This window comes from Mastigoproctus giganteus, chromosome 8 (assembly GCF_048544385.1).
Source record: "Mastigoproctus giganteus isolate SK-2022 chromosome 8, ASM4854438v1, whole genome shotgun sequence".
Lineage (NCBI taxonomy): Eukaryota > Metazoa > Arthropoda > Arachnida > Uropygi > Thelyphonidae > Mastigoproctus > Mastigoproctus giganteus.
The window spans coordinates 167,930,015-167,954,192 of NC_143582.1; the positions used below are offsets into that span (position 1 = coordinate 167,930,015).

Here is a 24,178-nt window from a genome sequence, read left to right on the forward strand (position 1 = left end):
CACCGGGCCAGTGTGATTTTAGGCCTAAATGAAGCAACGGCGAAAAGCACATGACAATTGCAAACTTGACAGATTGAAAAGAGCTCAATTGTAAAGGGCTTAAAAATTTTAGAAAACATAGACTCCAACGAAGAACGCGTTATAGCTACAAAGCAAGGAATAAAAAAATTATTAGCTTGCTACGAAGAAATTCTGCGTGAAAAAAAGAACGCACTGTGTCGTCAGACGAATTTGTTAGATTTTATGAAGCCATCGACATCGAAATAACTTTTTTACGTAAGTCATTTGTTTTTTTAATACATATTTTGTATTAATATGTATAAAGAACTGCAATTTTATTAATATTTTTCTTCTAAACTAGTGTTTTTGTTAGTCCTTGGTCCCAATTAAGCAAAATTTATATGTATTTATATGCAAAGTTGTACCCCGACTTACGCGAATTCGACTTACGCGATTTTCGTCGGACCCACCTATCGCGTAACTTTGGGGTATTACTGTACATAAAACAATAATGGACCCAATACTGAACCCTGAGGGACTCCAACAATAACATTTAGTCCACGATGAGCAGTGTCCATTGATTACCACTCTCTGTCTTCTCCCCTCAACCACCCCTTTATCCATAGCAGCAATTTGCCTCCAATGCCACACTGCTCCAATTTGTGCAGCAGTCTTCCATGTGCAACAGTATCAAAAGCCTTTCTAAGATCCAAGTATATAATATCAAAGTTATTCCCTGCATCCAGTTCTTTTGTGACTGCATCATAATATCCAATCAAATTGGTCAGGCAAGACTTCCCCTTAACAAAACCATGCTGTGTCCGAGCTGTAATTGAAGTCTTGTCTAGATGATCCTGCAGTGCTTCTTTAACCAGTGCCTCCGTTAATTTTCCGGGAACAGAAGTTAAACTCACAGGTCTATAATTACTGGTGTCAGCCTTTGATCCTCCTTTGTGAATTGGGGTCACATTTGCACATCTCCAGTCCATGGGTACCTCCTCCCGAGTTCAAGGAAGCTCTCATAATTATGGCTAAGGATTTGCTTACTTCCTTTGCTGCCTCCTTTAATATAACTGGATAGATCCCATCCACCCCAGGTGCCTTTCTTGTGTTTATCTTCAACAATTTCTCCTCCACTTTACTCTCAGTTATTACAAGTTTCTATAGCTTACTGCCAGAGTTGAATACACCTCTGGCATTCCCCTCACTAAATAACTCCTCATGTGTGTATGTGGATGCAAAATATTCATTTAGTTTGTTGGCTACCTGAGCAGGATCATCAACAGTTGACCCATCGATATCAAGTGGACCAATCTGATTCATTCCCTTCCTTCTAGAGTTTACATAAGTAAAGAACTCTTTGCTGTTTTTCTTTGCATCCCTTGCCAAAGATTTCTCGTAATCTGCCTTCGCCTGCCTAACCTCCTTTGTAACTTGGTTACAGATCAACTTGTATCTATCATAGGCTTCTGGTTCACGTGTTAATTTGTATGTTATCCCATGCATTTTCTTCTCTGCCCTATGTCTCATTAGTTCATCTGTCATCCACCTAGGCGTAAACATTGAACAATATTTCTTATTTGGTATATAAAGCCTAGTAGCTTCCAAGATAAGTTCTTTGAATGCTTCCCATTTTTAATTTGCTGTTGGTAACATCATCAGTTGGTCTCACTGTGTAGAATTTAAATACTGTCTCAGTCCATCGTAGTCGCCTTTACGAAAGCAATAACCCTTCCCTTTACCCCTAATGGTAGTTACCTCTTTGAGTAAATCCCACTTCAGGACACTGTGATCACTGCCACCTAGTGGTTCATTTATCATGCAGATTCTTAATGCATGAAGAATCACTACTGATAATCAAATCAAGAGTATTACTCCCTCTAGTTGCCTCCCAAACATGCTGATGTAGAAAACAATCATCCAATAAATCCACAAAAGCCTTGCTAGTGTGTGAGTGACCAGCCCCCAAATTCCAGTCAATAGCTGGGAAATTAAAATCCCCCATTATAACACTCTCTGATTTACTGGCCCACTATTTCCCTGTAAAGTTTCTTATTATACTCATCAGAGTAATTAGGCCTATAGCACACTCCTCCTCTCAATTTTGATCTCCCAATGCTTATGTCACACCAAACTGACTCGACACTGCACTGTCCAGTGATGTCGACTGGCTTCACTTCCTTGGATTTTATGTATTTCTTAACTAATAGCGTAAATCCCCCCCCTCCCTTTCTGTAGACATTGTACTCCCCAAATTCCAGTTCTGCATCCCTTATATCTGTGTGACACCACGTCTCTGAAATCCCAACAATATCTGCCTTTGATGTTTTGAGCAATACCTCAAATTCATTGAATTTCTTTACTAAACTCCTAGCATGGTGTACACGCAAGTATACATGCACCTGTTCTTTTTCTTAGCTACCTTAACACAACCCATGTGTTTACTTGTACCCCAATGATTCCCTGCAGTGTCTGAAATATCCTGCATCTTATTTTCCAGGTTGCTGCTCATTCCAATAGATGCAGTGCAAGAATCACTTTCACCTCTGCCAGTGGCTAATGTTAATCTATTAGTGTCTCCCCCCCCCCACAAGCTACCAGTTTTCCGACCTACCTAACACTGCCTCGATAGCATCAGCAAACATTCTTGCACCCTTTCTATTTAAGTGTATCCCATCCCTGTAGAAGCAGTCTCTCCTGTTAACAAGTACAGACCAGGCTGAAAAAAATTCTACCCCTTGATCCTTGCACAATCTTTCCAGGGCCGAATTAATCGACAGGGCTCTCATCATATACTCCCTCCTATCGTGTCTGGACAGAATTGCAGACACTTTCAAATTCAACCCTAATTCATGGCTTTTTTTTTCATCAGTGACCTGTACTTGTTAAGTAATTTCGCCGGTCTCCTACTCTTAATATCGTTAGTGTCAATGTGTACAACTATATCACCTTTTGTGCTCTTAAAAGGTTATATCCGCTCTACAACGTCTATGACAGATTGAACTTTGTTCAAACTATCAACCACCTTCTGGCTAAAGGCAAACTTCCGCACATCTATTCTACAACTGTCTTTCCTCAATTTGAATATATGCCCCGTCAGGTTCTTAATCTCAGCAAGTGGAAGTATCCCATCAGTATTGAGCCTGCTCAAACCATTCAAAGTCTTGTACACCTCAGTCAGATCACCTCACAGGTGCCTGGTCTCCAGATGCTGCAACTTACAGAATTTCTCTCTCGGTAAGAGAACCCCTTTGTTCCTCTCACCAATCTTGTTGCACTTCTCTGTACTCGTTCTTGCAAACTCTATTCTTCCTGGACTGAGGCCTCCACACCAGTACGCAATACTCAAGGTTCAGACTGACCATTGCCTTATGCAAAGGTATAATCGCCTCCTTGTCTCTGCTAACAAAATTCCTATATATCATTGACAAACTCCATGACCTGCTCTGCCAGCCTGACTGCATGGTTACCACCAGGTGTTTTTCATTCTCCACCTCCCTGAGTGTAGTACCACACAGTTGGTATGTTTCTCTTGGGTTACTGCCACACATAGCGGTACTTTGCATTTGTTAATATTAAACTTCAGTTGCTACTTCTCAGCTCATCTACTTAACTTTTCTAGGTCCTGTTGCAGTAGCATACTGTCTTTGCTATCATTAAAAACCCTGCCATTGTATCATCTGCACACTTGGACTTTAAGCCTGATATACCTTCAATGATATCATTTATAAATACACAAAATAACAATGGACCCAGCACTGAACTCTGGGGGCTCCTCTAATAACATTAGTCCATGTAGAGCATTGTCCATTTATTACCACTCTCTGTCATCTCCCACTCAATCATCTCCTTATCCATTTCAGCAACTTGTCCTTTAATGCCATACTGCCTCAATCGCTACAGCATCCTCATGTGCAACAGTATCAAAAGCTTTCCTGAAATCCAAGTATCATGTATCCAAGTATGATATCAAAATAATTTTTTTTGCATCGAGTTCCTTTGTGACCACATCATAGTATCCAATCAAATTGATCAGACAAGACTTCCACTTAACAGACCCATGCTGTATCTGATCTACACTGTGCTGCCACTTTATTAAGTACAAATGTTTTGTCCCACAACATTGCAAGTCACATGACCACAGTTGTGGATATAAATGCAGCAGAACAACCTTTCTAGTATCAGTTAAGCATACAAACCATAGCAAGAATGGGGAAAAGGAATGATCTAATGGACTTTGGACATGGCGTGGTAGTTGCAAGACGTCCTGGACAAAGCATCTCTGAAATGGCAGTTCTCCTGAACTTTTCATGCACCACAGTTTCAAGGGTGTATCAAGAATAGTGCAACGCATAGAAAACATCCTCTCAATGGCACTGCTATGGAAGAAAATCGCTTGTTGATGAGATAGGTCAGAGGAGGAGGATGGCTGAAATTGTGCAAGCTAACAGACAGGCTACAATGTCCCACATCATGTCAGAATATAACCTTGGTGCACAGAACAAAATATCATAACGGACCACTAGTTGTACTTTGTCGCGAATTGGCTACAACAGCCGATGTCCACATCGCATACCTTTGTTATCAATGAAGAAAAGAGAGCACACCTCTGTGGCCATAGCGACACCAACACTGGACTGTCGAGGATTGGAAAACAGTTGTTGGATTTTATGCTTCAAAGTTCCTGGTGCATCATGTTGAAGGAAGGCTCAGAATTTGGCGAAAACAACATGAATCCATGGACCCGTCATGTCTGACAACTACTGTGCAAGGTGGTGAGGTCAGTGTTATGGTTTGGGGAATGTTTTCTTGGCACACGTTGGGTCCATTGATACCCATAGATTCACGTCTGAATGCCACATCGTCCCTAATCATCGTTGCTGACTAAGTGTATCTGTTCATGTTGCCAGTTTATCCTCAGTCAGATGGTTACTTCCAGCAGGATAATGTGCCGTTGCACAAAGCCCGAATCACTATGGAATGGTTCCAGGAACATGACGATGACTTTTCTTTGTGCAGTAGCCTGCTTAATCCATGGATCTCAATCCTATTGAACATCTTTGGGATGAGCTGGAAAGGGCTGTTCGCTGCAGGCCTACACCTCTGTCGAATCTCAAGGAACTGCGTGACGCACTCATGTCTGCACACTACAATGTTTTCAGCATCTTGTTCAACCCATGCCTAGATGAATTCGGGCTATTTTGAAAGCTAAAGGAGGCTCAACAAGCTACTAGGTAGGTGTACCTAATAAAGTGGCAGTACAGTGTATTACTGCAGTCTTGTCTAGGTGAACCTGCATCACTTCTTTAACCAGTGACTCCATTATTTTCCCTGGAATAGAAGTTAAACTAACAGGTCTATAATTATTTGCATCACCCTTTGAATCCCCTTTTTGAATTAGGGATATATTTGCACATCTCTAGTCCATGGGGACCTACTCTGAATCTAAGGATGCTCTCATAATTATGGCTAGGGGTTTGCTTACTTCCCTCTCTGCCTCCTTCAATATAACTGGATAGATTCCATCTGCCTCAGGTCATACAACTTGTTCTCAGTTATTACAAAATCATTTAGCTCCCTGTTAGAGTTCTGTCTTTCATTTGCTTACAGAATTCCTCATGTGTGAATGTAGATGTAAAATTCTCATTCAGTTTGTCAGTTATTTAAGCTGGATCATCAACAATTGAACCACCAATATCAGGTGGACCAATCTGATTCATTCCCTTCCTTCTAGAGTTTACATAAATAAAGATGTCTTTGTTGTTTTTCTTTGGATTCTTTACCAAGGATTTCTCGTAATCAGCCTTCTCTTGCCTAACCTCCTTTGTGACTTGATTACAGACTAGCTTATATCTGCCATAGACTTCTCTGTCACCTGCTAATTTATATGCATGTCCCACAAGCCTCATTAGTTCATCTGATATCAATTTAGGCGTAAATCTTGAACCGTATTTCTTAGTTGGTATGAAAAGCCTAGTAGCTTCCAAGATTAATTCCATTAAGGCTTCCTATTTAGAATTCACTGTTTTAATATCAGTTGAACCCACTGTATAGAATTCAAAAACTGCCCGAGACAACTGTAGTCACCTTTACGAAAACAAACCATTCTCTTTATCCTTGATGGTAGTTACATCTTTAAGTAAATCCCACATTAGTAGACTGTGGTCACTGTCACCTAGTGGTTCCTTTATCTGCAAAATTCTACTGCACGAGTCATCACTGCTGATAATCAGATCAAGAGTATTACCTTCTCTGGTTGCTCCTCGAACATATTGCTGTAGAAAACAATCCTCCAATTAATCCCTAAAAGTTTTGCTAGTGTGCAAGTGACCATCCCACAAGTTCCAGTCAATATCTGGAAAGTTAAAATCCCCCATTACAAGGCATTCTGGTTTACTGGCTGGCTCTTATATCTCTGCACAATTGTTTGTTCTCATCAGAGTCATTAGGCCTATAACTCTTCTACTCTCTTTCCCTTTTCCAGTGTTTGTCACACCAAACAGAATCAACATTGCACTGTCCATTCATGTCAACTGGATGAACTTCCTTAGATTTTTGTGTTTCTTAACTTAAAGCATAACCCCTCCTCCCTTCCTACCCTGTCTATCATTTCTGTATATATTGTACTCTCCAAATTCGGATTATGCAATGCTTATATCTGTGTGGCACCAGTCTTTGATATGCCAACAATATCTGCCTTTGATGCCTTGATCAGCTCTTCAAATTCATTAAATTTATTTACTATACTTCTAGCATTGGTGTACATGCACCTGTTCTTACTCTTAGTTACCCTAACACAGCCCATGTACTCACTTGTTCCATGACTCCCAGCAGCTCTTGAAATCCCTAGCAATTTGCTCTCTAGGCTGCTGCTCATTACAATAGAAGCAGTGCAAGAATTACTTTTGCCTCTGCCTGCCGCTACTGTTAATCTTTTAGTCCATGAATCCCCCCCCCAAAGCTAGCAGTTTTCTGAACGAACCTAACACTGCCTTGATAGCATCAGTAAATATTCTTGCACCCTTTCTATTTAAATGTACCCCATCCTTGTAGAAGCAGTCTGTCCTGTTAGCAAGCACAGACCACGCTGAAAAAAAATTGTATCCCACGAGCCTTCCACAATCTCTCCGGGGCTGAATTGATTGTCACGACTCTCATCATATACTCTCTCCTTCGTGTCTGGGTAGAATTGCAGACACATTCAAAATCAACCCTTTCAACTTTTCTTTCAACATTGACCTCTACTTGTTACTTAAATCTGCAGATCTCTTACTCTTAAGGTCCTTAGTGCCAACGTGTTCAACAATATCCCCCTTTGTGCCCTTAAAGATTATATCTGCTCCATGTCATCAACTTTTGCTCCCGGCAGTCATTTTTTTTTTATGAAGTAAATGTTTTTATGATGTAAGTTTTCTTAATTTTAAAACAGATTTTTAACCAGATTAAAGATCAGTAAATACATGATGAGAAATTTTATAATAGAGCTCTTAGCCTTTGAGTAGATAAAATGCAATATCTAGTCACTTCATTTCCCTATAATTTTTTTTTAAACTTATTGTTTGTTGCAGATACTTAAATGATAATTGCTTTCTATTTTTTATATAGGTCAACAAATGTGGAGTATGCTTTAAAAGTAATAGATAAAAACAAATGCAAAGGAAAGGTAAGATTTGTTAAAATCAAGGCATGATTGTTCTCCTTTTTTCATTTAAAAAAAAAAAATCAAACAAACAGATTATCAAACTAATTTAACTGCTTCGTGGATTATCCTGAGATATCTCGTTTTTAGTTTTAAAAACTATTTGGAACTACACGAAATATCTCGGGATACAATAATACCTGAAGCAAACAATAATAACTCCAAATTTAGGACTGAAATGTATTTTCTCTAGCATTTATCTGGCTAATTTTGCATTAGGCAGGTTAAATCCTGAGTTTTCTCAGGATTTTCTTACGCTTGGCCGCAAATGACTAGCTTTCGTTTTACTTATATTGTACAGCAATGTCAGAACAGTAGCACATGTTCCTGTGCCGCCAATAAGCAAAATATAATTTGCCATCCTAAATGCAGAATAATGAACCCACGAAAATAATTCATAAAAACAATATCGAAAAATATTTCAGTGCTCTCTTGAACTGCCGCCCCATAAGCGACACTTACCTCGCCTGTCCACTTGTGGCGGCCGTGTGTCAGAATGTAGTTAGTTCGCGATTACTGCTTGTGCGTTCCATTTGATTTTTTAAATTTATTTATATAATGAGTAATGAAGACTTTATCTGTGCCTTTCTTTTAGCTCAAGTGCTAATTTATTAAAAAAAAATCTGTATAATTTGCACACTTTTTGGCATACACAAGATAATTCTGGATAGCCCAAATGGGTTAATTATTCCCATGTATTTTCTACGAAAAAATAAATAAAAAACACAAACTATACAAAGGGTATTCACATGATGCGTACTTTTAATCTGTAAAATAAAAAGTCTATCAATTACGGCACATTTTCTGGAAAAAAATGTTTCGCGAAGGGGGTTAATGAATGACAAACGAGGCAAAAAGCAAATCATATAATTTTTTTTTTTAAAGTAGTTAAAATTTGTTTTTAAGTTGTTTCTGAGTAGTTTCATTCGACTCATTTATAATCTGAATAACTTCATTAAAGCTCATTTATTTACAGACTCATCTATAATCATCCCATGCATCTTTCTTATCTGCCAGTAAGGCCAGTCAGTTCTTTGGCATCCATTTTGTCTAGGATTTAAATGATACTTTTTTATATTGTATGAAAAGCTTCATAGTTTCCAGAAGAACTTCCTCAAACGTTACCAATTTAGCATTTATATTTGTTAAAATTACCATTTGATCCCACAAAAAATAACTTGCTTTCCACCACTATAATCAATTCTCTTCTGTAAACAAATACCTTCCACTTTACTTCAATAGTAATTTTGTTAGATATATCCATATTAATTATCTTTCTGTCACTTGCATTCACAGCTTGTAATCAATTCCTTTATTTGAAGATTCTTAATATGCGATGAACTAACTTTGATATCCTGATGCAGCTATTTCTTTTCCTCGTGGCATATCTTCAGGGAAACTAATTCTTTGAGATTTTGACAAATAAAAACACTAATCTGCAAATCAAAAATGCCTTTCTACTAGATGAGTTTTTACATTTTGAGTTCCTGCCAACTCTACTTGCCTATATAGATATGCATCAGTCACCTAGTCCAGTGGTGTCTAACCTACAGCCCACAGGCTGAATCCAGCCCGTAATAATTTTTATAAGTCCTTCATGGAAAGTGAACTAAAACAGCATCGATCGCCATTGCGTTTACAGGCATGCATGCATCCAGCTCTGCTGTATCAAACATGTACATGTGGTTCAGTGCAGTCATATGTACACTAAATACAGTTATGTATTTTGATATAACGTGTTCACAGAAAACTGTTGCTATACATTTTTGCAATCAATGCAAATTACATACAGATCCCGAACTTCACATATCAGACTTTACCATTCCGATTGGCAACAACATCAAATTCTTGGGATTAACCCTTGACAAGAAGTTAAACTTCCTTGAACAACATAGTGCATTACGGATTGCACTTGGAGCCTTCAGGACATCTCCAACTCACAGTCTATATATTGAAGCTCACGAACCCCCCTTTGCACCTCTGCAGGAAAATGTTACTACTGAAGTATGCAGCCAAAATAAAAAGTTGCTGTTTGCATCCTATTCACCCATACCTCTTCAATTCTCAACTAACTAATCTCTACAGAAATAAACCTAATAAAATAAAAGGCCAGCAGGCCTACGTCTTTTTGAAATATCACAGAGTTGGAAAGTTCCTCTTCACAGTAGTCAACAAGTAATGAATTACTTTCATCCACCTTGGACTCCCCCCACCTCAACTGAACTTTGATACTTATTTTCTTCAATGGGGTAAGAATCTTCTACCGACTCTCAACCTGAAACAACTCCATGCAAGTCGTATTCAGAGCCATGTTGATTTCCTGCTAGTATATACCGATGGATCCAAATCTCAATCAGCCATTGGAGCAGCAGCAGTGTTTCCCTCCGTTATTATTTCAGCTTCCCTTCCACTTGAGTATAGCAACTTTTCTGCACAACCAAATGGAATAAAATTAGCTCTAGAAAATTTGAATCTTTACCCATCTTCAAAATATTTAATTTACACACTCTCTCAGCTCAATTAAAGCAACAAAAAATCCCTCCTATGTTAATCACCCTGTTTTAAACCAAATCAGGAAGTTGCTCTTGAAAATTGAACAATTAGTGAACTTTTGTTGGATTCCAGCACATTCAGGGATAAAGGGAATGAACTGGTGGATATATTGGCAAAAAATCCTTCCATGTTAGATTTGACCTCTGTCCATATTCCCCGTGACGATCAAATATGGAGGATGCAGAAAGGTCAGGGAATGACCACCGCATATCCCCGGAGCAATATGGCCTTAGTTGCTAATGCTCCTAAAAACCAAATAACAACAACAACAACTGTCCATATTCCAGCCTCTGACCATGATATCATCATAAAAGCAGCCTGCCTTGAACAGTGGAAAGAGCTATGGTACACCCAGACTAATGACAAACTTTTCCAGTTGAAACAAGAACCAAAATTTTGGCACTCGAGCATCCAAACAACTAGAAGGGAAGAAGTGGTACTTGCACGAGCAAGAATAGGACATACTCATCTGGCTAGGGCTTGCATAAAACTGAGAAATTTCAAAACAGAGTTTAACCGAAGTTTACTCTTAAAACTGGTTTTAAAACCGATTTTCTCAGACTTAGGGAAAATAATAATTGAAAGCTTATAACACAAGTATTTATTTTATCTTGGGTAGATTGTACAAATCATAATCAAATCTTTCAAACAAAATCTATCACATCTTATAGTAAAAAAAATTAAAATGCTCCAAAAAGGTAACCAGCCTGAGATTATACAAAATTACAAATTGTATTCAAATCCTTTGAATAAAAGCTATCTTCTTGTGTAGTAAACAAAAAAATAATAAGCCCTATAATAATAAAAAATAAAAATAATGTGAAAAAAAACAGCTTGGGAAATTACTTTACTATTTATTGCTTAGCTTTTTTCTGAAAATGATCCTTTAAAAAACACAGTATATTAAGCATTTTTCCTGATAGACTTGACCTTATTTTTGTGTTAAAGAGACCAGTGATCGAAAACACTCTCAGATTGGACACTTGTTGGTTTAATGGTCAGCAGTGCCCTATAAAGTTTCTCCAGCTTTTCACTTCTACTGCTAGTTGCCTCAAAAATTTTAAATTCTTTGCTGATTTCCAATTCGCTCGGATATTTTGAAGGCTCTTCAGTTAATCTCTTTATTACACTATCATACTCTCGCATGAGTGTATCTCAGACATCGGGACTAGATGAGTCTTTGTTTTCTTCTAAAAGAGCAGTTCATTTATTTTCAGTTTCTTCATTCAACGCTAAGACTCCTTCAGAATGTTTTGCAAATAATCTCTGATAAATCTCTTCATCAGCATGCTTTTTCAAAACGTGCTTACTTGGAAAATCAAAAGTTCTTGAACCTGAATCTTCTTTCCTAAATTTTTTGGGGTTGTGTAGATAGCTCAGAAAAGCCACAGTTTGGCAGTTTCGTCTTGCATTGTAATGCTGCAAAAGGCTTTGGTGAAACTTTAAAGCAAATGGGTTTTCTGCTGTATCAAGCTTAGCAAGCAGAAATTCTATTGAAGACTCTGCTTTAAGTAAGTTTGTATCTTCTGAGGTTATAGCCTTCAAAATCATTTCGACTGGTTGCAAAGTTTCACATAGCAATTCAAGTGTTTTCCAGTTATCGTCAGACACAGCTTCAGTTGACAGTACTGCACATAGAGCATTTGGAATGCAATTTTTCAATTTCAAAAATCTCTCACTCATATAGAATGTGCTATCCCATCTAGTCTTGCAATCTAATATAAGTTTATATTCTTTCCCATTAAATTTTGCTTTAACAAAATTTCGTAATATGTCATTTTTGGTAGGCGATTTTCGAAAAAAGTTTGCAAAATTTTCTGACTTTGTTAATAGTTTGTGCAATATTGGCCATTGGATTGAAGAAATAAATGAGCTCATCGGTAAAGTCAGTTTGATAAAGCATGCCTTGCTGTCTTTTTTCAACTTCTTCATCATCACTACTTTCTTCATTATTTTCATTGTCTTTGGGAGACTCAGAGACTGTGGCACCATAATTGATTGCTTTTTCATAAAGTACATCTATAACATCTATGTATACAATGGGCTATACATTGTTGATGATTAGGCGTAATTTGCTTGCCAAACTTAATCATCATTGCTGCTCCATCAGTGGTGCAGGCAACAATATCCTCATCCAAGTTCAAACCAAATTCCTTCAAGTGTCCATTCACAATTTGCTCAGTTCTTCTGCTATCAAGTGAACCGTTAATCTCATTAAGACCTAACGACCAATGATTGTCTTTTGAATGCACATTTATATTCATATACCTTTTATTTTGTATAGACGTATATTCATCTAGAATCAATGAATACCATGCACCCAAAACCAATGAATTTTTGAAATGCTGAATGAGTTCTTCTTTCTTAGTTTTATAATAATTCAGAACCCTATTTTTAATTCCACTCACTGAGGCTGGTGGTAATTTATCATATTTATTTCTCTGAAGGTGAAGGCTTGATTGTATAAACTCACTCTTGGCAATTGAATTAAAAGAAAATCCATCTAAAGCAGCTAATTTTGAAATTTTTTCTTCCATAGATTTTTTAACGATAAAGTTTTCGTTACCATTTTTACACGAGGTTCACTGTTATCTTGTTTAATGTCAATCTGATGCATTTCTTTAAATGCAACATCAAAGATGATGTAGATCCTCCAGACAACTTCATTATCTTCTGATATTTCGAACATTGTGCTTCATCTTTGCTTTTTCGAGCAAAATAATTCCATACATTTGATTTCATCTTAGATATATTAAGACTAATAAATATTAATTAGTAGGAATTTACATCACTGACAATTTTAAATAAAAATATTGAAGATAACAAAGGCACAACGCTATGCGTCACTCCCACAAGCACTGAATGAAGAGTAAACGAGGCAAGTTTCAAAAGATACAGGTGGGAAGATAAAAGGTACCCCTCCAAGATTTGGGCCACTTGCCCATGAGATTCGTACCTAAACATAAAATAAAAAACATGTTTAAAACATAAAGCAGTTGAACGATCCAGGCAAACGAACAAACAAAAGAAAATGTGCGTAACAAAAAAAACTATATTCGAAGGCTAACTAAAAAAAATATTCAAATCCGGTTCAGAAGCTCTGTTTTGTTTTTAACAACTCAATATGAAAACTGGATTAAACCGGTTTGCAAGCTCTACATCTGACTCACCTCCATCTACTCACAGGTGATGATCCTCCTCCTTTGTGTCCACACTGCTCAGTACATTTAACAGTCAAGCATATTCTTATTGACTGTCCTCAATATCACCAAGACAGAACATCAGTTCTGCTTTCTCTGACTAAACTGCAAGAACCAATATCACTAGAGCATATTATTGGTGACCAGGCAAACATTAATGATCTTTTCTGTTTTCTGAAAAAAATTGGAATATATCATTTGATTCTGAATAGTTTCTAAAATGAAATTGAAATGCCTTCAATTCTGAACTATTTCCTAACACATCTCTATAGACAGGCGCACTATAGCCAGTGTAGCTTATGTGCCAATAAACCCACACACACACACACACACACACACACACACACACACACACACACACACACACACACACACACACAGCTTGTTCATTGCATTGAATTAAAAATGTTCCAAAAGGGGAAAATCGATTTGGAGTGTCTTGATCCAAGGTGGACTGACGACTATTTCTTCATTGAATTGACGAAAAAGCAGTGTGTTTGGTGTGTCAGGAGACTGTGTGAGCTTTTAAAGAATATAACTTAAAACGATATTGATGTCAATCATAAATCTTATGATCAACATAAAGGAGTGCTGCAAAAAAGAGAAGTGTTCAAAGTTACAAAACAAATTAAGAAAACACCAAAAATACTGAAAACATATCAGTCAAGAAATTTATCTGCTGGACGTGCCAGTTATCAAGATTTTCTAGATCTTGTTGCACATTTGATTACTTTTGAAAGTAAACCATTCAATGTTGGTGAATTTGTTAAGCCTTGTTTGTTAAAAGTTGTGGAAGAAATTTGTCCGGAGAAACGAACAATTATAAAAGACGCTAGTTTGTCTCAACAAACAATTATGTGAAGAGTAGAAGATATTGGAAAGAATTTGTTCGAACAACTTTTGGAAAACATAAAACAAATGAAATATTTTAGTGTGGCACTGGATGACAATACTGATGTAAATGACACAGCAAATGTAAATGACAAATTTCAACTTGAAATTATTGATCTTCAAGCCAAAATATGATTCAAAAATAAGTATATAGACTGCAAAAATAAACTATTTGAATTTTACAAGGCTTTCCCATCTGAAGATTTTCTGCTAATAAAAGAAAATGCCATGAAAATGGCTACTTTGTTTGGATCAACATATGTTTGCAAGCAGATATTTTTTTTTCACTTGTAAAATCAAATAAATATTTAAAAATAAACTATATAATATCGGTGTAGATACACCATAGTTAACCCATAAATTTGAACTACATAAGTAGTGTAAATGGCATTGCTTTAATTGAATCTCATATTGTGGTTTGCCTTCACAACAAGATAGCAGGTATTGCTATCTTCAAATACATAACGCTTCTCTAGTAGAGAAGACTACTGTTATTTATTTTCAGGGGATACCACCACCCAGAGATCGTTTCGAAGCTTTTTTGGCTTCATCATCAGTCAGTTGGCAGTAACCTACCTCGTTGTGAAGGCAAACCACAATATGAGATTCAATTAAAACTATGCCATTTACACTACTTACATAGTTCAAATTTATGGGTTAACTATGGTGGATCTACACCGATATTATATAGTTAATTACCAAAACCCATAAGGATTATGCCTTGGGCATTTTGTTTTCAAATACATTATTTTATACACCATTTGGCATCTCTCATATTGTGGAAATAACTTCAACTGTGATGACATGTTTCATTACCAGGGTACCTGCCCACTGATGATGAAGCCAAAAAGCTTCGAAACGATTGTCTGGGTGGTGGTATCGCCTGAAAATAAATAATGGTAGTCTTCTCTACTAGAGAAGCGTTATTTATTTGAAGTAGTGCAATACTTGCTATCTCCTTGTGAAGGCAAACCACAATATGAGATTCAATTAAAACGATGCCATTTACACTACTTACGTAGTTCAAATTTATGGTTTAACTGTGGTGTATCTACGCAATAGTTAAACCATAAATTTGTTAAACCACGTGTGCATTTTGTTTTCAAATGCATTAAAAAGAAACAGAATAATAGATGTGCAATTTTTTTTTTTTTTTTTTATTTATTTATTTATTTATTTTTTTATTATGAAAACCCCAAACACGAGAGGTATTAGAACCTATAGTACCATGCATGGATTGCAGGTTGAGAAGATGAAATAAGATATTTGTTGACATTAGACTTGAACTTCTGTACACTGTAATTTTCAGGAAATACGTATGAAGGAAGGTTGTTCCAGAAAATAGCAGTTGAATGAATAAACGAGGAAGATGAAAAATTGGTTCTGTGAGTTTGAAGTTGGACAGTAAATGGATGTTGTTTCGTGGCGGCACGTGTTTGGACTGTTTTGTAGAGAGAGCAGAATTATAAAAGAAAATTCAGAAGACCAGTGCCCATGGAAGTATCTGTAGAAAAGGCATGCAGCAGAAACAGTATATCTGTGAGACAGTGGAGAGACTCTGTTAGAGATGAGTCATTAATTAATCTAACTGTCCTCTTCTGAATGGAATCTAGAAGCCTGAGAGGTTTTGGGGGCACTGCCCCAGATGTGGGAACAATATTCCATGGTAGGGCAGATTTGCAATTTGTATAGTGAACAGCTGTTTGTAAGAACAGTAACTCCGAGAGCGAAAGAAAAAACCAAGTTTTTTAGATGCAGAGGAAGCAATATTTGTAATGTGCTTGTGCCAAGAGGAATTAGAAGTCAAGATAATCCGCAAAACAGATATATCATCTTGCCTAGAAATCGGAGTGTCACCAAAGATAAGCATAGGAGCAGAAGAATCCTTTTTGCGAGATATAAGACAGAACTGAGTTTTAGAAGGACTGATATCAACTAAGTTGTCTTTGCGCCATTGGAGTATTACCTGAAGATTGTCATTTAAGGAATTGATTGCAGATATTTGAGAAGTTAAAGCTGATTGAGCAGGGCAAGGTTTGTCAAATTGTAAAGTGGAATGCAATGTTTACCCCTGTTGCTATGTTTCTTTTCTGTGCACATCAGCAAAACTATGGACAGGATTTCTGATCAATGAAAGAAGTTCAATGTACAAGAGGAAATGAATGCATGGAAAGAACTGAACCTTGGTGGACACCAGCATTAGTAATGAAGTTAAAGACAGAGCCATCTACCAACGCCGTCTGTGAGTGGTCAGAGAGAAAAACTGGATTAATTACTAAAACAGTTGGCAAACCATAAGATGGAAGCTTGTTTAGAAGATATTTATGCCAAACATAATGTAAAGCCTTTGAGATGTCAAGAGCAACTTCTTGTGTTTCACCGAACTTTTCCATTGAATTTGTCCATAAATTGGTAACAGAGGCCAGAATATCACCTGTGGATCAACACTGATGGAATCCATACTGGCGATCGTCGATCAGATGGAAGGTTTCTAGGTAGTTTAAGAATTGACGGTTAAGTGATTTCTCCATTACTTTAGAAAGAGTAGAAGTAATTGGATGGGTGGGATTTGTCACCATTTTTAGGAACTGACTGGATATGAGCAAATTTCCAAGTCGAAGGAAAAACACCTTTGGAATAAGAAAGTGAATAAAGGTGGTATAGAACAGGAGTAAGTTCAGGAGCGCAGGTTTTGAGAACAAGTGGACAAATACCATCAGGACTTGGAGCTCTATCGAGAAATACCATCAGGACATAATCTTCACTACATATTGAGATTGGTGTCACAAATTTGACACCAAATTTTGAACAGTTATTTAAAAATATCCAGCCTCAATCATCTCATTAAATGTTAAGTTTTCGTCCAGTAAATGTTATTGTATATTTCACTTAAAATTTTTGATTTTAGGTTTATCATGTTTATTTCTTCACTTTAATATTGAAAAGCAGTGATCCTTTTCAAAATTTCTAAAATGAGCGTTTATAAGCAAAAGTAAAGTGGTTTTTTTAAACAAAAGTGAAGATACAGTATTTCAAAGAGAAAGTAAAGTATTTAAAAAAAATAAATAAAAAATAAGTCATTTTTATAATTTTACTAAAAAATAAATCACTGACAGATTTTTTGCACATAAGTGCTGGGAATTTGCATTTTTTTATATATAGCTTGAAAAGAAAAATCGATAACACGAAAATAGAAACTTCCTTTTACAAGTAACAAGATATAGAAAATGTGACAATTTTTTCTCGAATCACTCTGTGTGGCCTGCGAAACAAATCTAACTTTGGATATGGCCCCCATATGGAAAAAATTTGGGCACCACTGATGTAGTCAATAACTTAACTTGATTAAATTTTCTGTTAATGAGCTAATATAAAATCTGTTTGGTAATTAAAAGCATAAAACTACCCCTGTTGCTATTTTTCTTTTCTGTGCACATACATTGTATTTATCATACTTAAATCCTTTCCCCAATATTTTAGAATGACACAATATTCCTATTATGTCTTCGCTATTGACTTAACCAGTACCTCAAATTTATTGTACTCTGGCACAATCACCAAGCCAGAATTGTTTACAATTAATCATTTTGACAAGAATACAAATCGTTATTGTATTTGATCAGCTATAAGGTGTGCTAATGTATTCTTATTCTAACCACTTGGCTACTTCAGGACTATTAACTATACTCCTTGCATTAATATGCAAATATATTTTTATGATTTTTGCAATGCTAATATCTCTCATGTTTATTTGTAGGCAGTATTTCTTAGAACACCATCTGTTTAGTCTTGGCAAAATTCCAGATCCCCTCATCTTCCCTCTTAACTTTGAATGGTGATTTCAGATTGCCTACACTTAATATTATTTAGTACTTGTACATATAACAATACCCCCTTTTGTCCCCTTAAAAGATAATTGTTCTATTGTATTGTTAACCCTGGAGACATATAGACATCCTGTGATACTATTACACATTACATTCCCAGATTCTTTGATGTTTGAGTCATCCCAAATAAGAACTTCTTATGGGACTAACAACTTGTGCTTTTTTGCCAAAGAGAAGATTCCAGCACTGAATTGGATACCTAGTTGCTTATGAGACTTAATTTTCTGATTTAATTTTTTCAATTGTATTTCCTGTTGTATTCAGTCAGTGTCTCTCCTATATCACTAATTTTTAATGATAATAATCACTTTTAATGCACTTAGTCTCAGAAAAGCTTCTGCTACGACTGATACTAGATTAACAAGAAAATATTAGTATTAGTAATGGCCACATGGTTCAAGGAAGCCTATGGCATATGCTGCACCAGCCAAAAATAAATAAATAAGAAAATAATAAGAATAAAAAACAAATTAATAATAAAACGAAAATTAATAAGAATAAAAACAAATAATAAGAGAAAAGGAAATGGACAAAAACTATGCATTTCCCTACTCCCTTAGTAATTATCCAGCTAACTTTTCAATATTCCCAGACTGTCAGCCTCTTAATGATTTTGTAATAACTGATAGCAAAGTGGAGGAGAAATTGCTTAAGTTGAACATGAAAAAGGCACCTGGGGTGGATAGGATCTATTCAGTTATGTTAAAGGAGGTGGCAAAGGAAGTAAGCAAACCCTTAGCCATAATTATGAGAGCATCCTTGGAGTCAGGGGAGGTCACCACAGACTGGAGATGTTCAAATGTATCCCCAATTCACAAAGGGATTGAAGGGTGACAAGAGTAATTACAGACCAGTTAGTTTAACTTCTGTTCTGGGTAAAATAATGGAGTCACTGGTTAAAGATGCATTGCATAATCATCTAGACAAGACTGCAGAAATAATTCAGACACAGCATGGGTTTGTTAAGTGAAAGTCTTGTCTGACAAATTTGATTCATTATTATGATGTGGTTACAAAGGAACTGAATACAAAAAATGATTTCAATATCATATACTTGAATTTCAGGAAGGCTTTTGACACTGTTGCATATAGAAGACTACTGTACAAATTGGAGCAGAATGGTATTAAGGATAAGTTGCTACAATGGATAAAAGGATGGTTGAGTGGGAGAAGACAAGAAGGGGGGGAAATCAATGGGTGCTGCTCTTCATGGACTAATGTTATTAGTAGAGTCCCACAGGGTTCAGTGTTGGGTCCACTGTTGTTTTGTATATTTATCAGTGATATTGATGAAGGTGTATCAGGCTTAGTGTTGAAGTTTGCAGATGATGCAAAGTTGACAGTAATGGCAGTGTGCTACTGCAACATGAATCTAGAAAATTTGAGCAGATGGGCTGAGAAGTGGCAACTGAAGTTTAACCTTGACAAATGAAAAGTACTGCATATGGGTAGAAGTAACCACAGAGAAACGTACCAACTGTGTGGTACTACACTAAGGTGGTAGAAAATGAAAAAGACTTGGGAGTAATTGTGCAGTCATATGAAGTTTCCGAGTAATACACACAGGCTGCCAGGGCAGGTCATGGGGTTTTGTCAATGATATATAGGAATTTTGCTTGTAGGGAAAAGGAGGTGATTGTCCCTCTGTATAAGGCAATGGTCAGGCCACACCTTGAGTACTGTGTACAGGGCTGGAGGTCTCACTTTAGGGAGGATATGATTTGCTTGAGCATGTACAGAGAAGAGCAACAAGATAGGTGAGGGGAATGAAGGGATCCTCTTACCAAGAGAGGCTTAAGTTCTGCAAATTGCAGCAGCTGGAGACTAGGCACCAGCGAGGTGATCTGATTGAGGTTTATAAGACCTTGAATGGGTTGGCACGCTGAATTCTGATGGGATTCTTCCACTTGTTCAGATTACGAACCTAAGGGGCTATATATTCAAATCGAGGAAAGGCAGATGTAGAATAGATGTGTGGAAATTTGCCTTTAGCCACCGGGTGGTTAATTGCTGGAACAAACTTCCATCTGTCATTGTGGAAGTTGATAGGTTAAATAAAATTTAAGGAGGAACTGGACAAACATTTAGAGGGATTTGTTTTGTAAAAATTTTTTTTTTTTGTGTGATGCTGCATAAGCTCATACACTTGTTTTCTTGCATCACATGCCACTACTGCCACTACTACTACCACCCATGTAGGTGACTTATTCCTATAATTTAATTTATAACTCGCTGACTAAAATAAAACTTCCTGCAATCCAGTCTAAACAACTCCCCCCCCCCCCATAACTTGAAATTATGGCACCCTAGTTCTAGAATCATTTATAACTGTCAAAATTTGGCCCGCCTTAATCAAGTCCCCTAGTTTCCAAGCTCTGCAATCCACATATTTGAAATCTTTCCTTATATGGATGCCCCTTTGCTGAACTCACCAGACGAGTTACCCGTCTTTGGACCATTTCAAGAATTACAATGTCTTCCTTTAGGTGCAGTCTCCGTACTTGAACACAGCATTCCAAGTATGGTCTAACAATAGCCTTATATAATGGGATTATGATATCCTTCTCTTCTAGCAATTATTCGATGATTCATTGATAGGACCCCCATGGGGACCCTCCTTGCAACCAGTCTACAATGCTCGGAGAACTTCATATTTGACCGTATTATAATACCCAAGTCCCTTTCCTCCAATACCGGCTTTAGTTCAACTCTGCCAAGCGTATAAGTTATTTTGGGGTTACTGTTCCCCATGTGCAATACCTTACACATAGCTGCCATTTTTCTGACCATTTATGAAGTCTATCTATGTCATTCTGAAGAAGCTCTTCGTGGACTAATGGTGTTAGTGGAGTCCCCCAGGGTTTGGTGTTTGGTCCATTGTTTGATATTCAAATTTGCAAATGTTACAAAGGTTGACATGGTGGTTAATGGCAGTAATGACAATATAGTACTACAGCAGGATCTATAAAAGTTAGACAGATTGGTTGAGAAATGGCAATTGAAGTTTAACATTTACAAATTGAAAGTACTGAATGAGTAGCAGTAACTCCAGAGTAACCTTCCAGCTCTGTGGTACTCCACTCAGGGTAGTGGAAAATTAAAAATACCTGTGGTAATTGTGAAGTCAGTTATGAAGTTCTCTGAGCAGTACAGAAAAGCTGCCAGGACAGCTCATGGGGATTTGTTAGTGATATACAGGAATTTTGCTATCAGGGATAAGGTGATTGCCCTTTGGATGATATCAAACTGAAAGTAGCAGTGTATGAAAGAAATCTAGGGATAGTTATTGTGCAGTGTGACAAGTCTCAAGAAATTTTTTTGATTTTGTGAAGTTCTGTTAATGATATACAGGAACTACCAGTAGGAACAAAGATTATCCTTTTTTAAGGCAACATTAGGGCACATCTGGAATAATGCATACAGGTTTGAAACCTCCTTTTGGGTAGGACATAATATGTTGGAAATGGTGCAAAGACAAGCATTACTATTATTTGTGGAGCACAAAACAATATTCTTACTAAAATCAGATTCTGTCAATTGCCATCTTTGGAAACTAGACATAGAGTTATCAACTATTGGAATAAACTTCTGGCTAGTGTTGTAGTGGTGGGTAGTTGGATTAAATTTAAGTAAGGTTTGGACAAATTATTGGGAGGAATGGCTTTTGTTTTTTTGTTTGGCTGGCACTGTAAATCGTATTGCCTATACTACTGCAAGTGATAACCTGGACCATCTGCATTTTCATCCCTTTATGCCTTCACCCACCTTCATTTTTTTATACATGTTGACTATTACATAAACGAAGATTATTTTTTACAGTGAAGTTTTTGTGTGCCATATCAATATGCTTGGATGGGTGACATGGATGGAATTTACTGTTCTTTGCCCCTTTGTAATTCTGCATATAATGTAATAATTTTATTATGTTCATGTAATAATTTTGTTTCTCACAGTTAAATATAATGATTTCTTTGAGAAAAAGTAGAAGACAAAAGTGAAAGTTTTTGGTTAATTGAAATTTCAGAAAACTAATTTTTTGTACTGACTGGCTGAAATTTGTGAGTTGGTCATTCACCTAGTAATAAAACATTTCTTAACTTTTGGATTAATACATTCTGTCACATTGTCAGATGCTACAAATGAAATTCTGTTTCAGTAAAGATTAATTAGATATTAAGACTTCAAATCAAGGAATCTTTGGCAAATAATGATGATAGTGCATTGTGTCATCTATGTATTTGTGTAGTGTTTTAGTTGGTTTTGCCATGTAGGGGCCTTCTTTATTACCTCAGAGTGAGGTACTGCCAGAGCAGTGTGGCATTGTCTTAGGACACTGAATCTAAGGGACACCAAATATAAAAAGAATAACAGGAAAAAAAAAATCATTCAAAATAAAAGAAACAAGAAATAAGTGAAAAGTTAGGAAAAAAAGAGGCTTATAGGAAGAATTAAAATATTTGTTAAATCATTTCAAAGGCAGCTATTCTGCATAGAAAATCTCTCAATTCATGTGCAGAAAAGAGCTTTTTCAAAGATGAATTTAATTATAAATCTTGCCTATGTTCCAGAATGATCCAAGATCGGTTCGATGGGGGTGGCAACCATATCAGTTGAATGTCATGTCACTATTTCATGTATGAAATGATGCAAAGATTTGGCAGCTATTAATGCCTGAAAAGTTAGTTGAAGGCATAAAATTTAAGAAATGTGTAATGATTAATGCTACTTTTTTTTTTTTTTTTTTTTTTTGAAATTTACATTAATGAATTATTTTTATTTTGAGATTTTGATGAAATGAAATAATAAAATGATATAAAATTTATTTTGTTTTTTAATTGATAAGTCTTTTCAGCTTATGAATTTGACAAAAAATTTGGCACTGGGAGCTGGAAATCTTTGAGCTGTCTCTGGATACTATTATTATATAAAATTGGTAGAGTAGTTAATGAACACTGTCAAGCTGAGCTTCTTCAGAGAGACCTAGATAGACTTCAGGAATGGTCAGAAAAATGGCAGCTATGCTTTAATCCAACAAAGTGTAAGGTATTAAACCTTGTTGTAATACCTTACAACAGTAATCCTAAAATAACTTATTCACTTGGTGGAGTTCAACTAAACCCAGTACTGGAGGAAAGGGATTTGGGTGTTACAATACGGTCAGACATGAAATTCTCTGAGCATTGTAAACCGGTTGCAAGGAAGGCCCATGTTGTCGTATCGATGATCTATCGAACTTTTGCAAATAGAGATAGGGACGTAATAATCCCATTATATAAGGCTTTTGTTAGACCACACTTGGAATACTGTGTTCAAGTATGGTGACCACACCTAAAGAAAGATATCGAGCTTCTTGAAAGGGTGCAAAGACGGGTAACTCGCCTGGTGAGATCGGCAAAAAGGGCGTCCCTATGAAGAAAGACTTTGACTATGTGGGTTGCAGAGTTTGGAAACTAAACACCTTAGAGGAGATTTGATTGAGGTGTTTAAGGCTCTGAGAGGCATCAGTAAAATGAATGAGGACGAAATTTTCAAGATTATAAATGATGCTAGAACTAGGGGACATTAAATTCAAGTTACGGGGGGAAATGTTTAGATTGGACTGCAAGAAGTTTTATTTTAGCCAGCAAGTTATAAATTACTGGAATACGTTACCTGCATGGGTGGTAGAGGCTGACAGTTTGATAAAATTCAAAGGTCATCTGGATAGTATCTTCGGGTGAGGGAAGCGCATAGAATGATAGGTTTAATTTCCTTTTCTGTTATTATTTATTTATTTATTTTATTTTTTTTTATCATTGTTTTATTCGTTTTTTTGGCTGGTGCAGCATAAGCCATAGGCTTTCTTGCACCATGCGGCCATTACTAATACTAATTATTATTATTTTTTTTTTTAGGAGCATTAGCAACTAAGGCCATATTGCTCCTGGAATATGCAGTGGTCATTCCCT

General features: G+C 36.5%; 1 protein-coding gene across 4 annotated transcripts in view; it reads left to right on the forward strand.

Moving 5' to 3' along the window:
* Window positions 1–24,178, forward strand: part of LOC150081995 (serine/threonine-protein kinase DCLK1-like) — a 345,782-nt gene that overhangs the window by 152,150 nt on the left and 169,454 nt on the right. For all 4 annotated transcript variants that reach the window (XR_016547298.1, XM_090379891.1, XM_090379889.1 and 1 more), the window contains one exon: window positions 7,606–7,663. Coding sequence is in view for 3 of the 4 variants with exons in the window: in XM_090379891.1 (XP_090236017.1) it covers window positions 7,606–7,663 (58 nt within the window). In the remaining variant the exon portion in view is untranslated. The remainder of the gene's footprint in view (window positions 1–7,605; window positions 7,664–24,178) is intronic.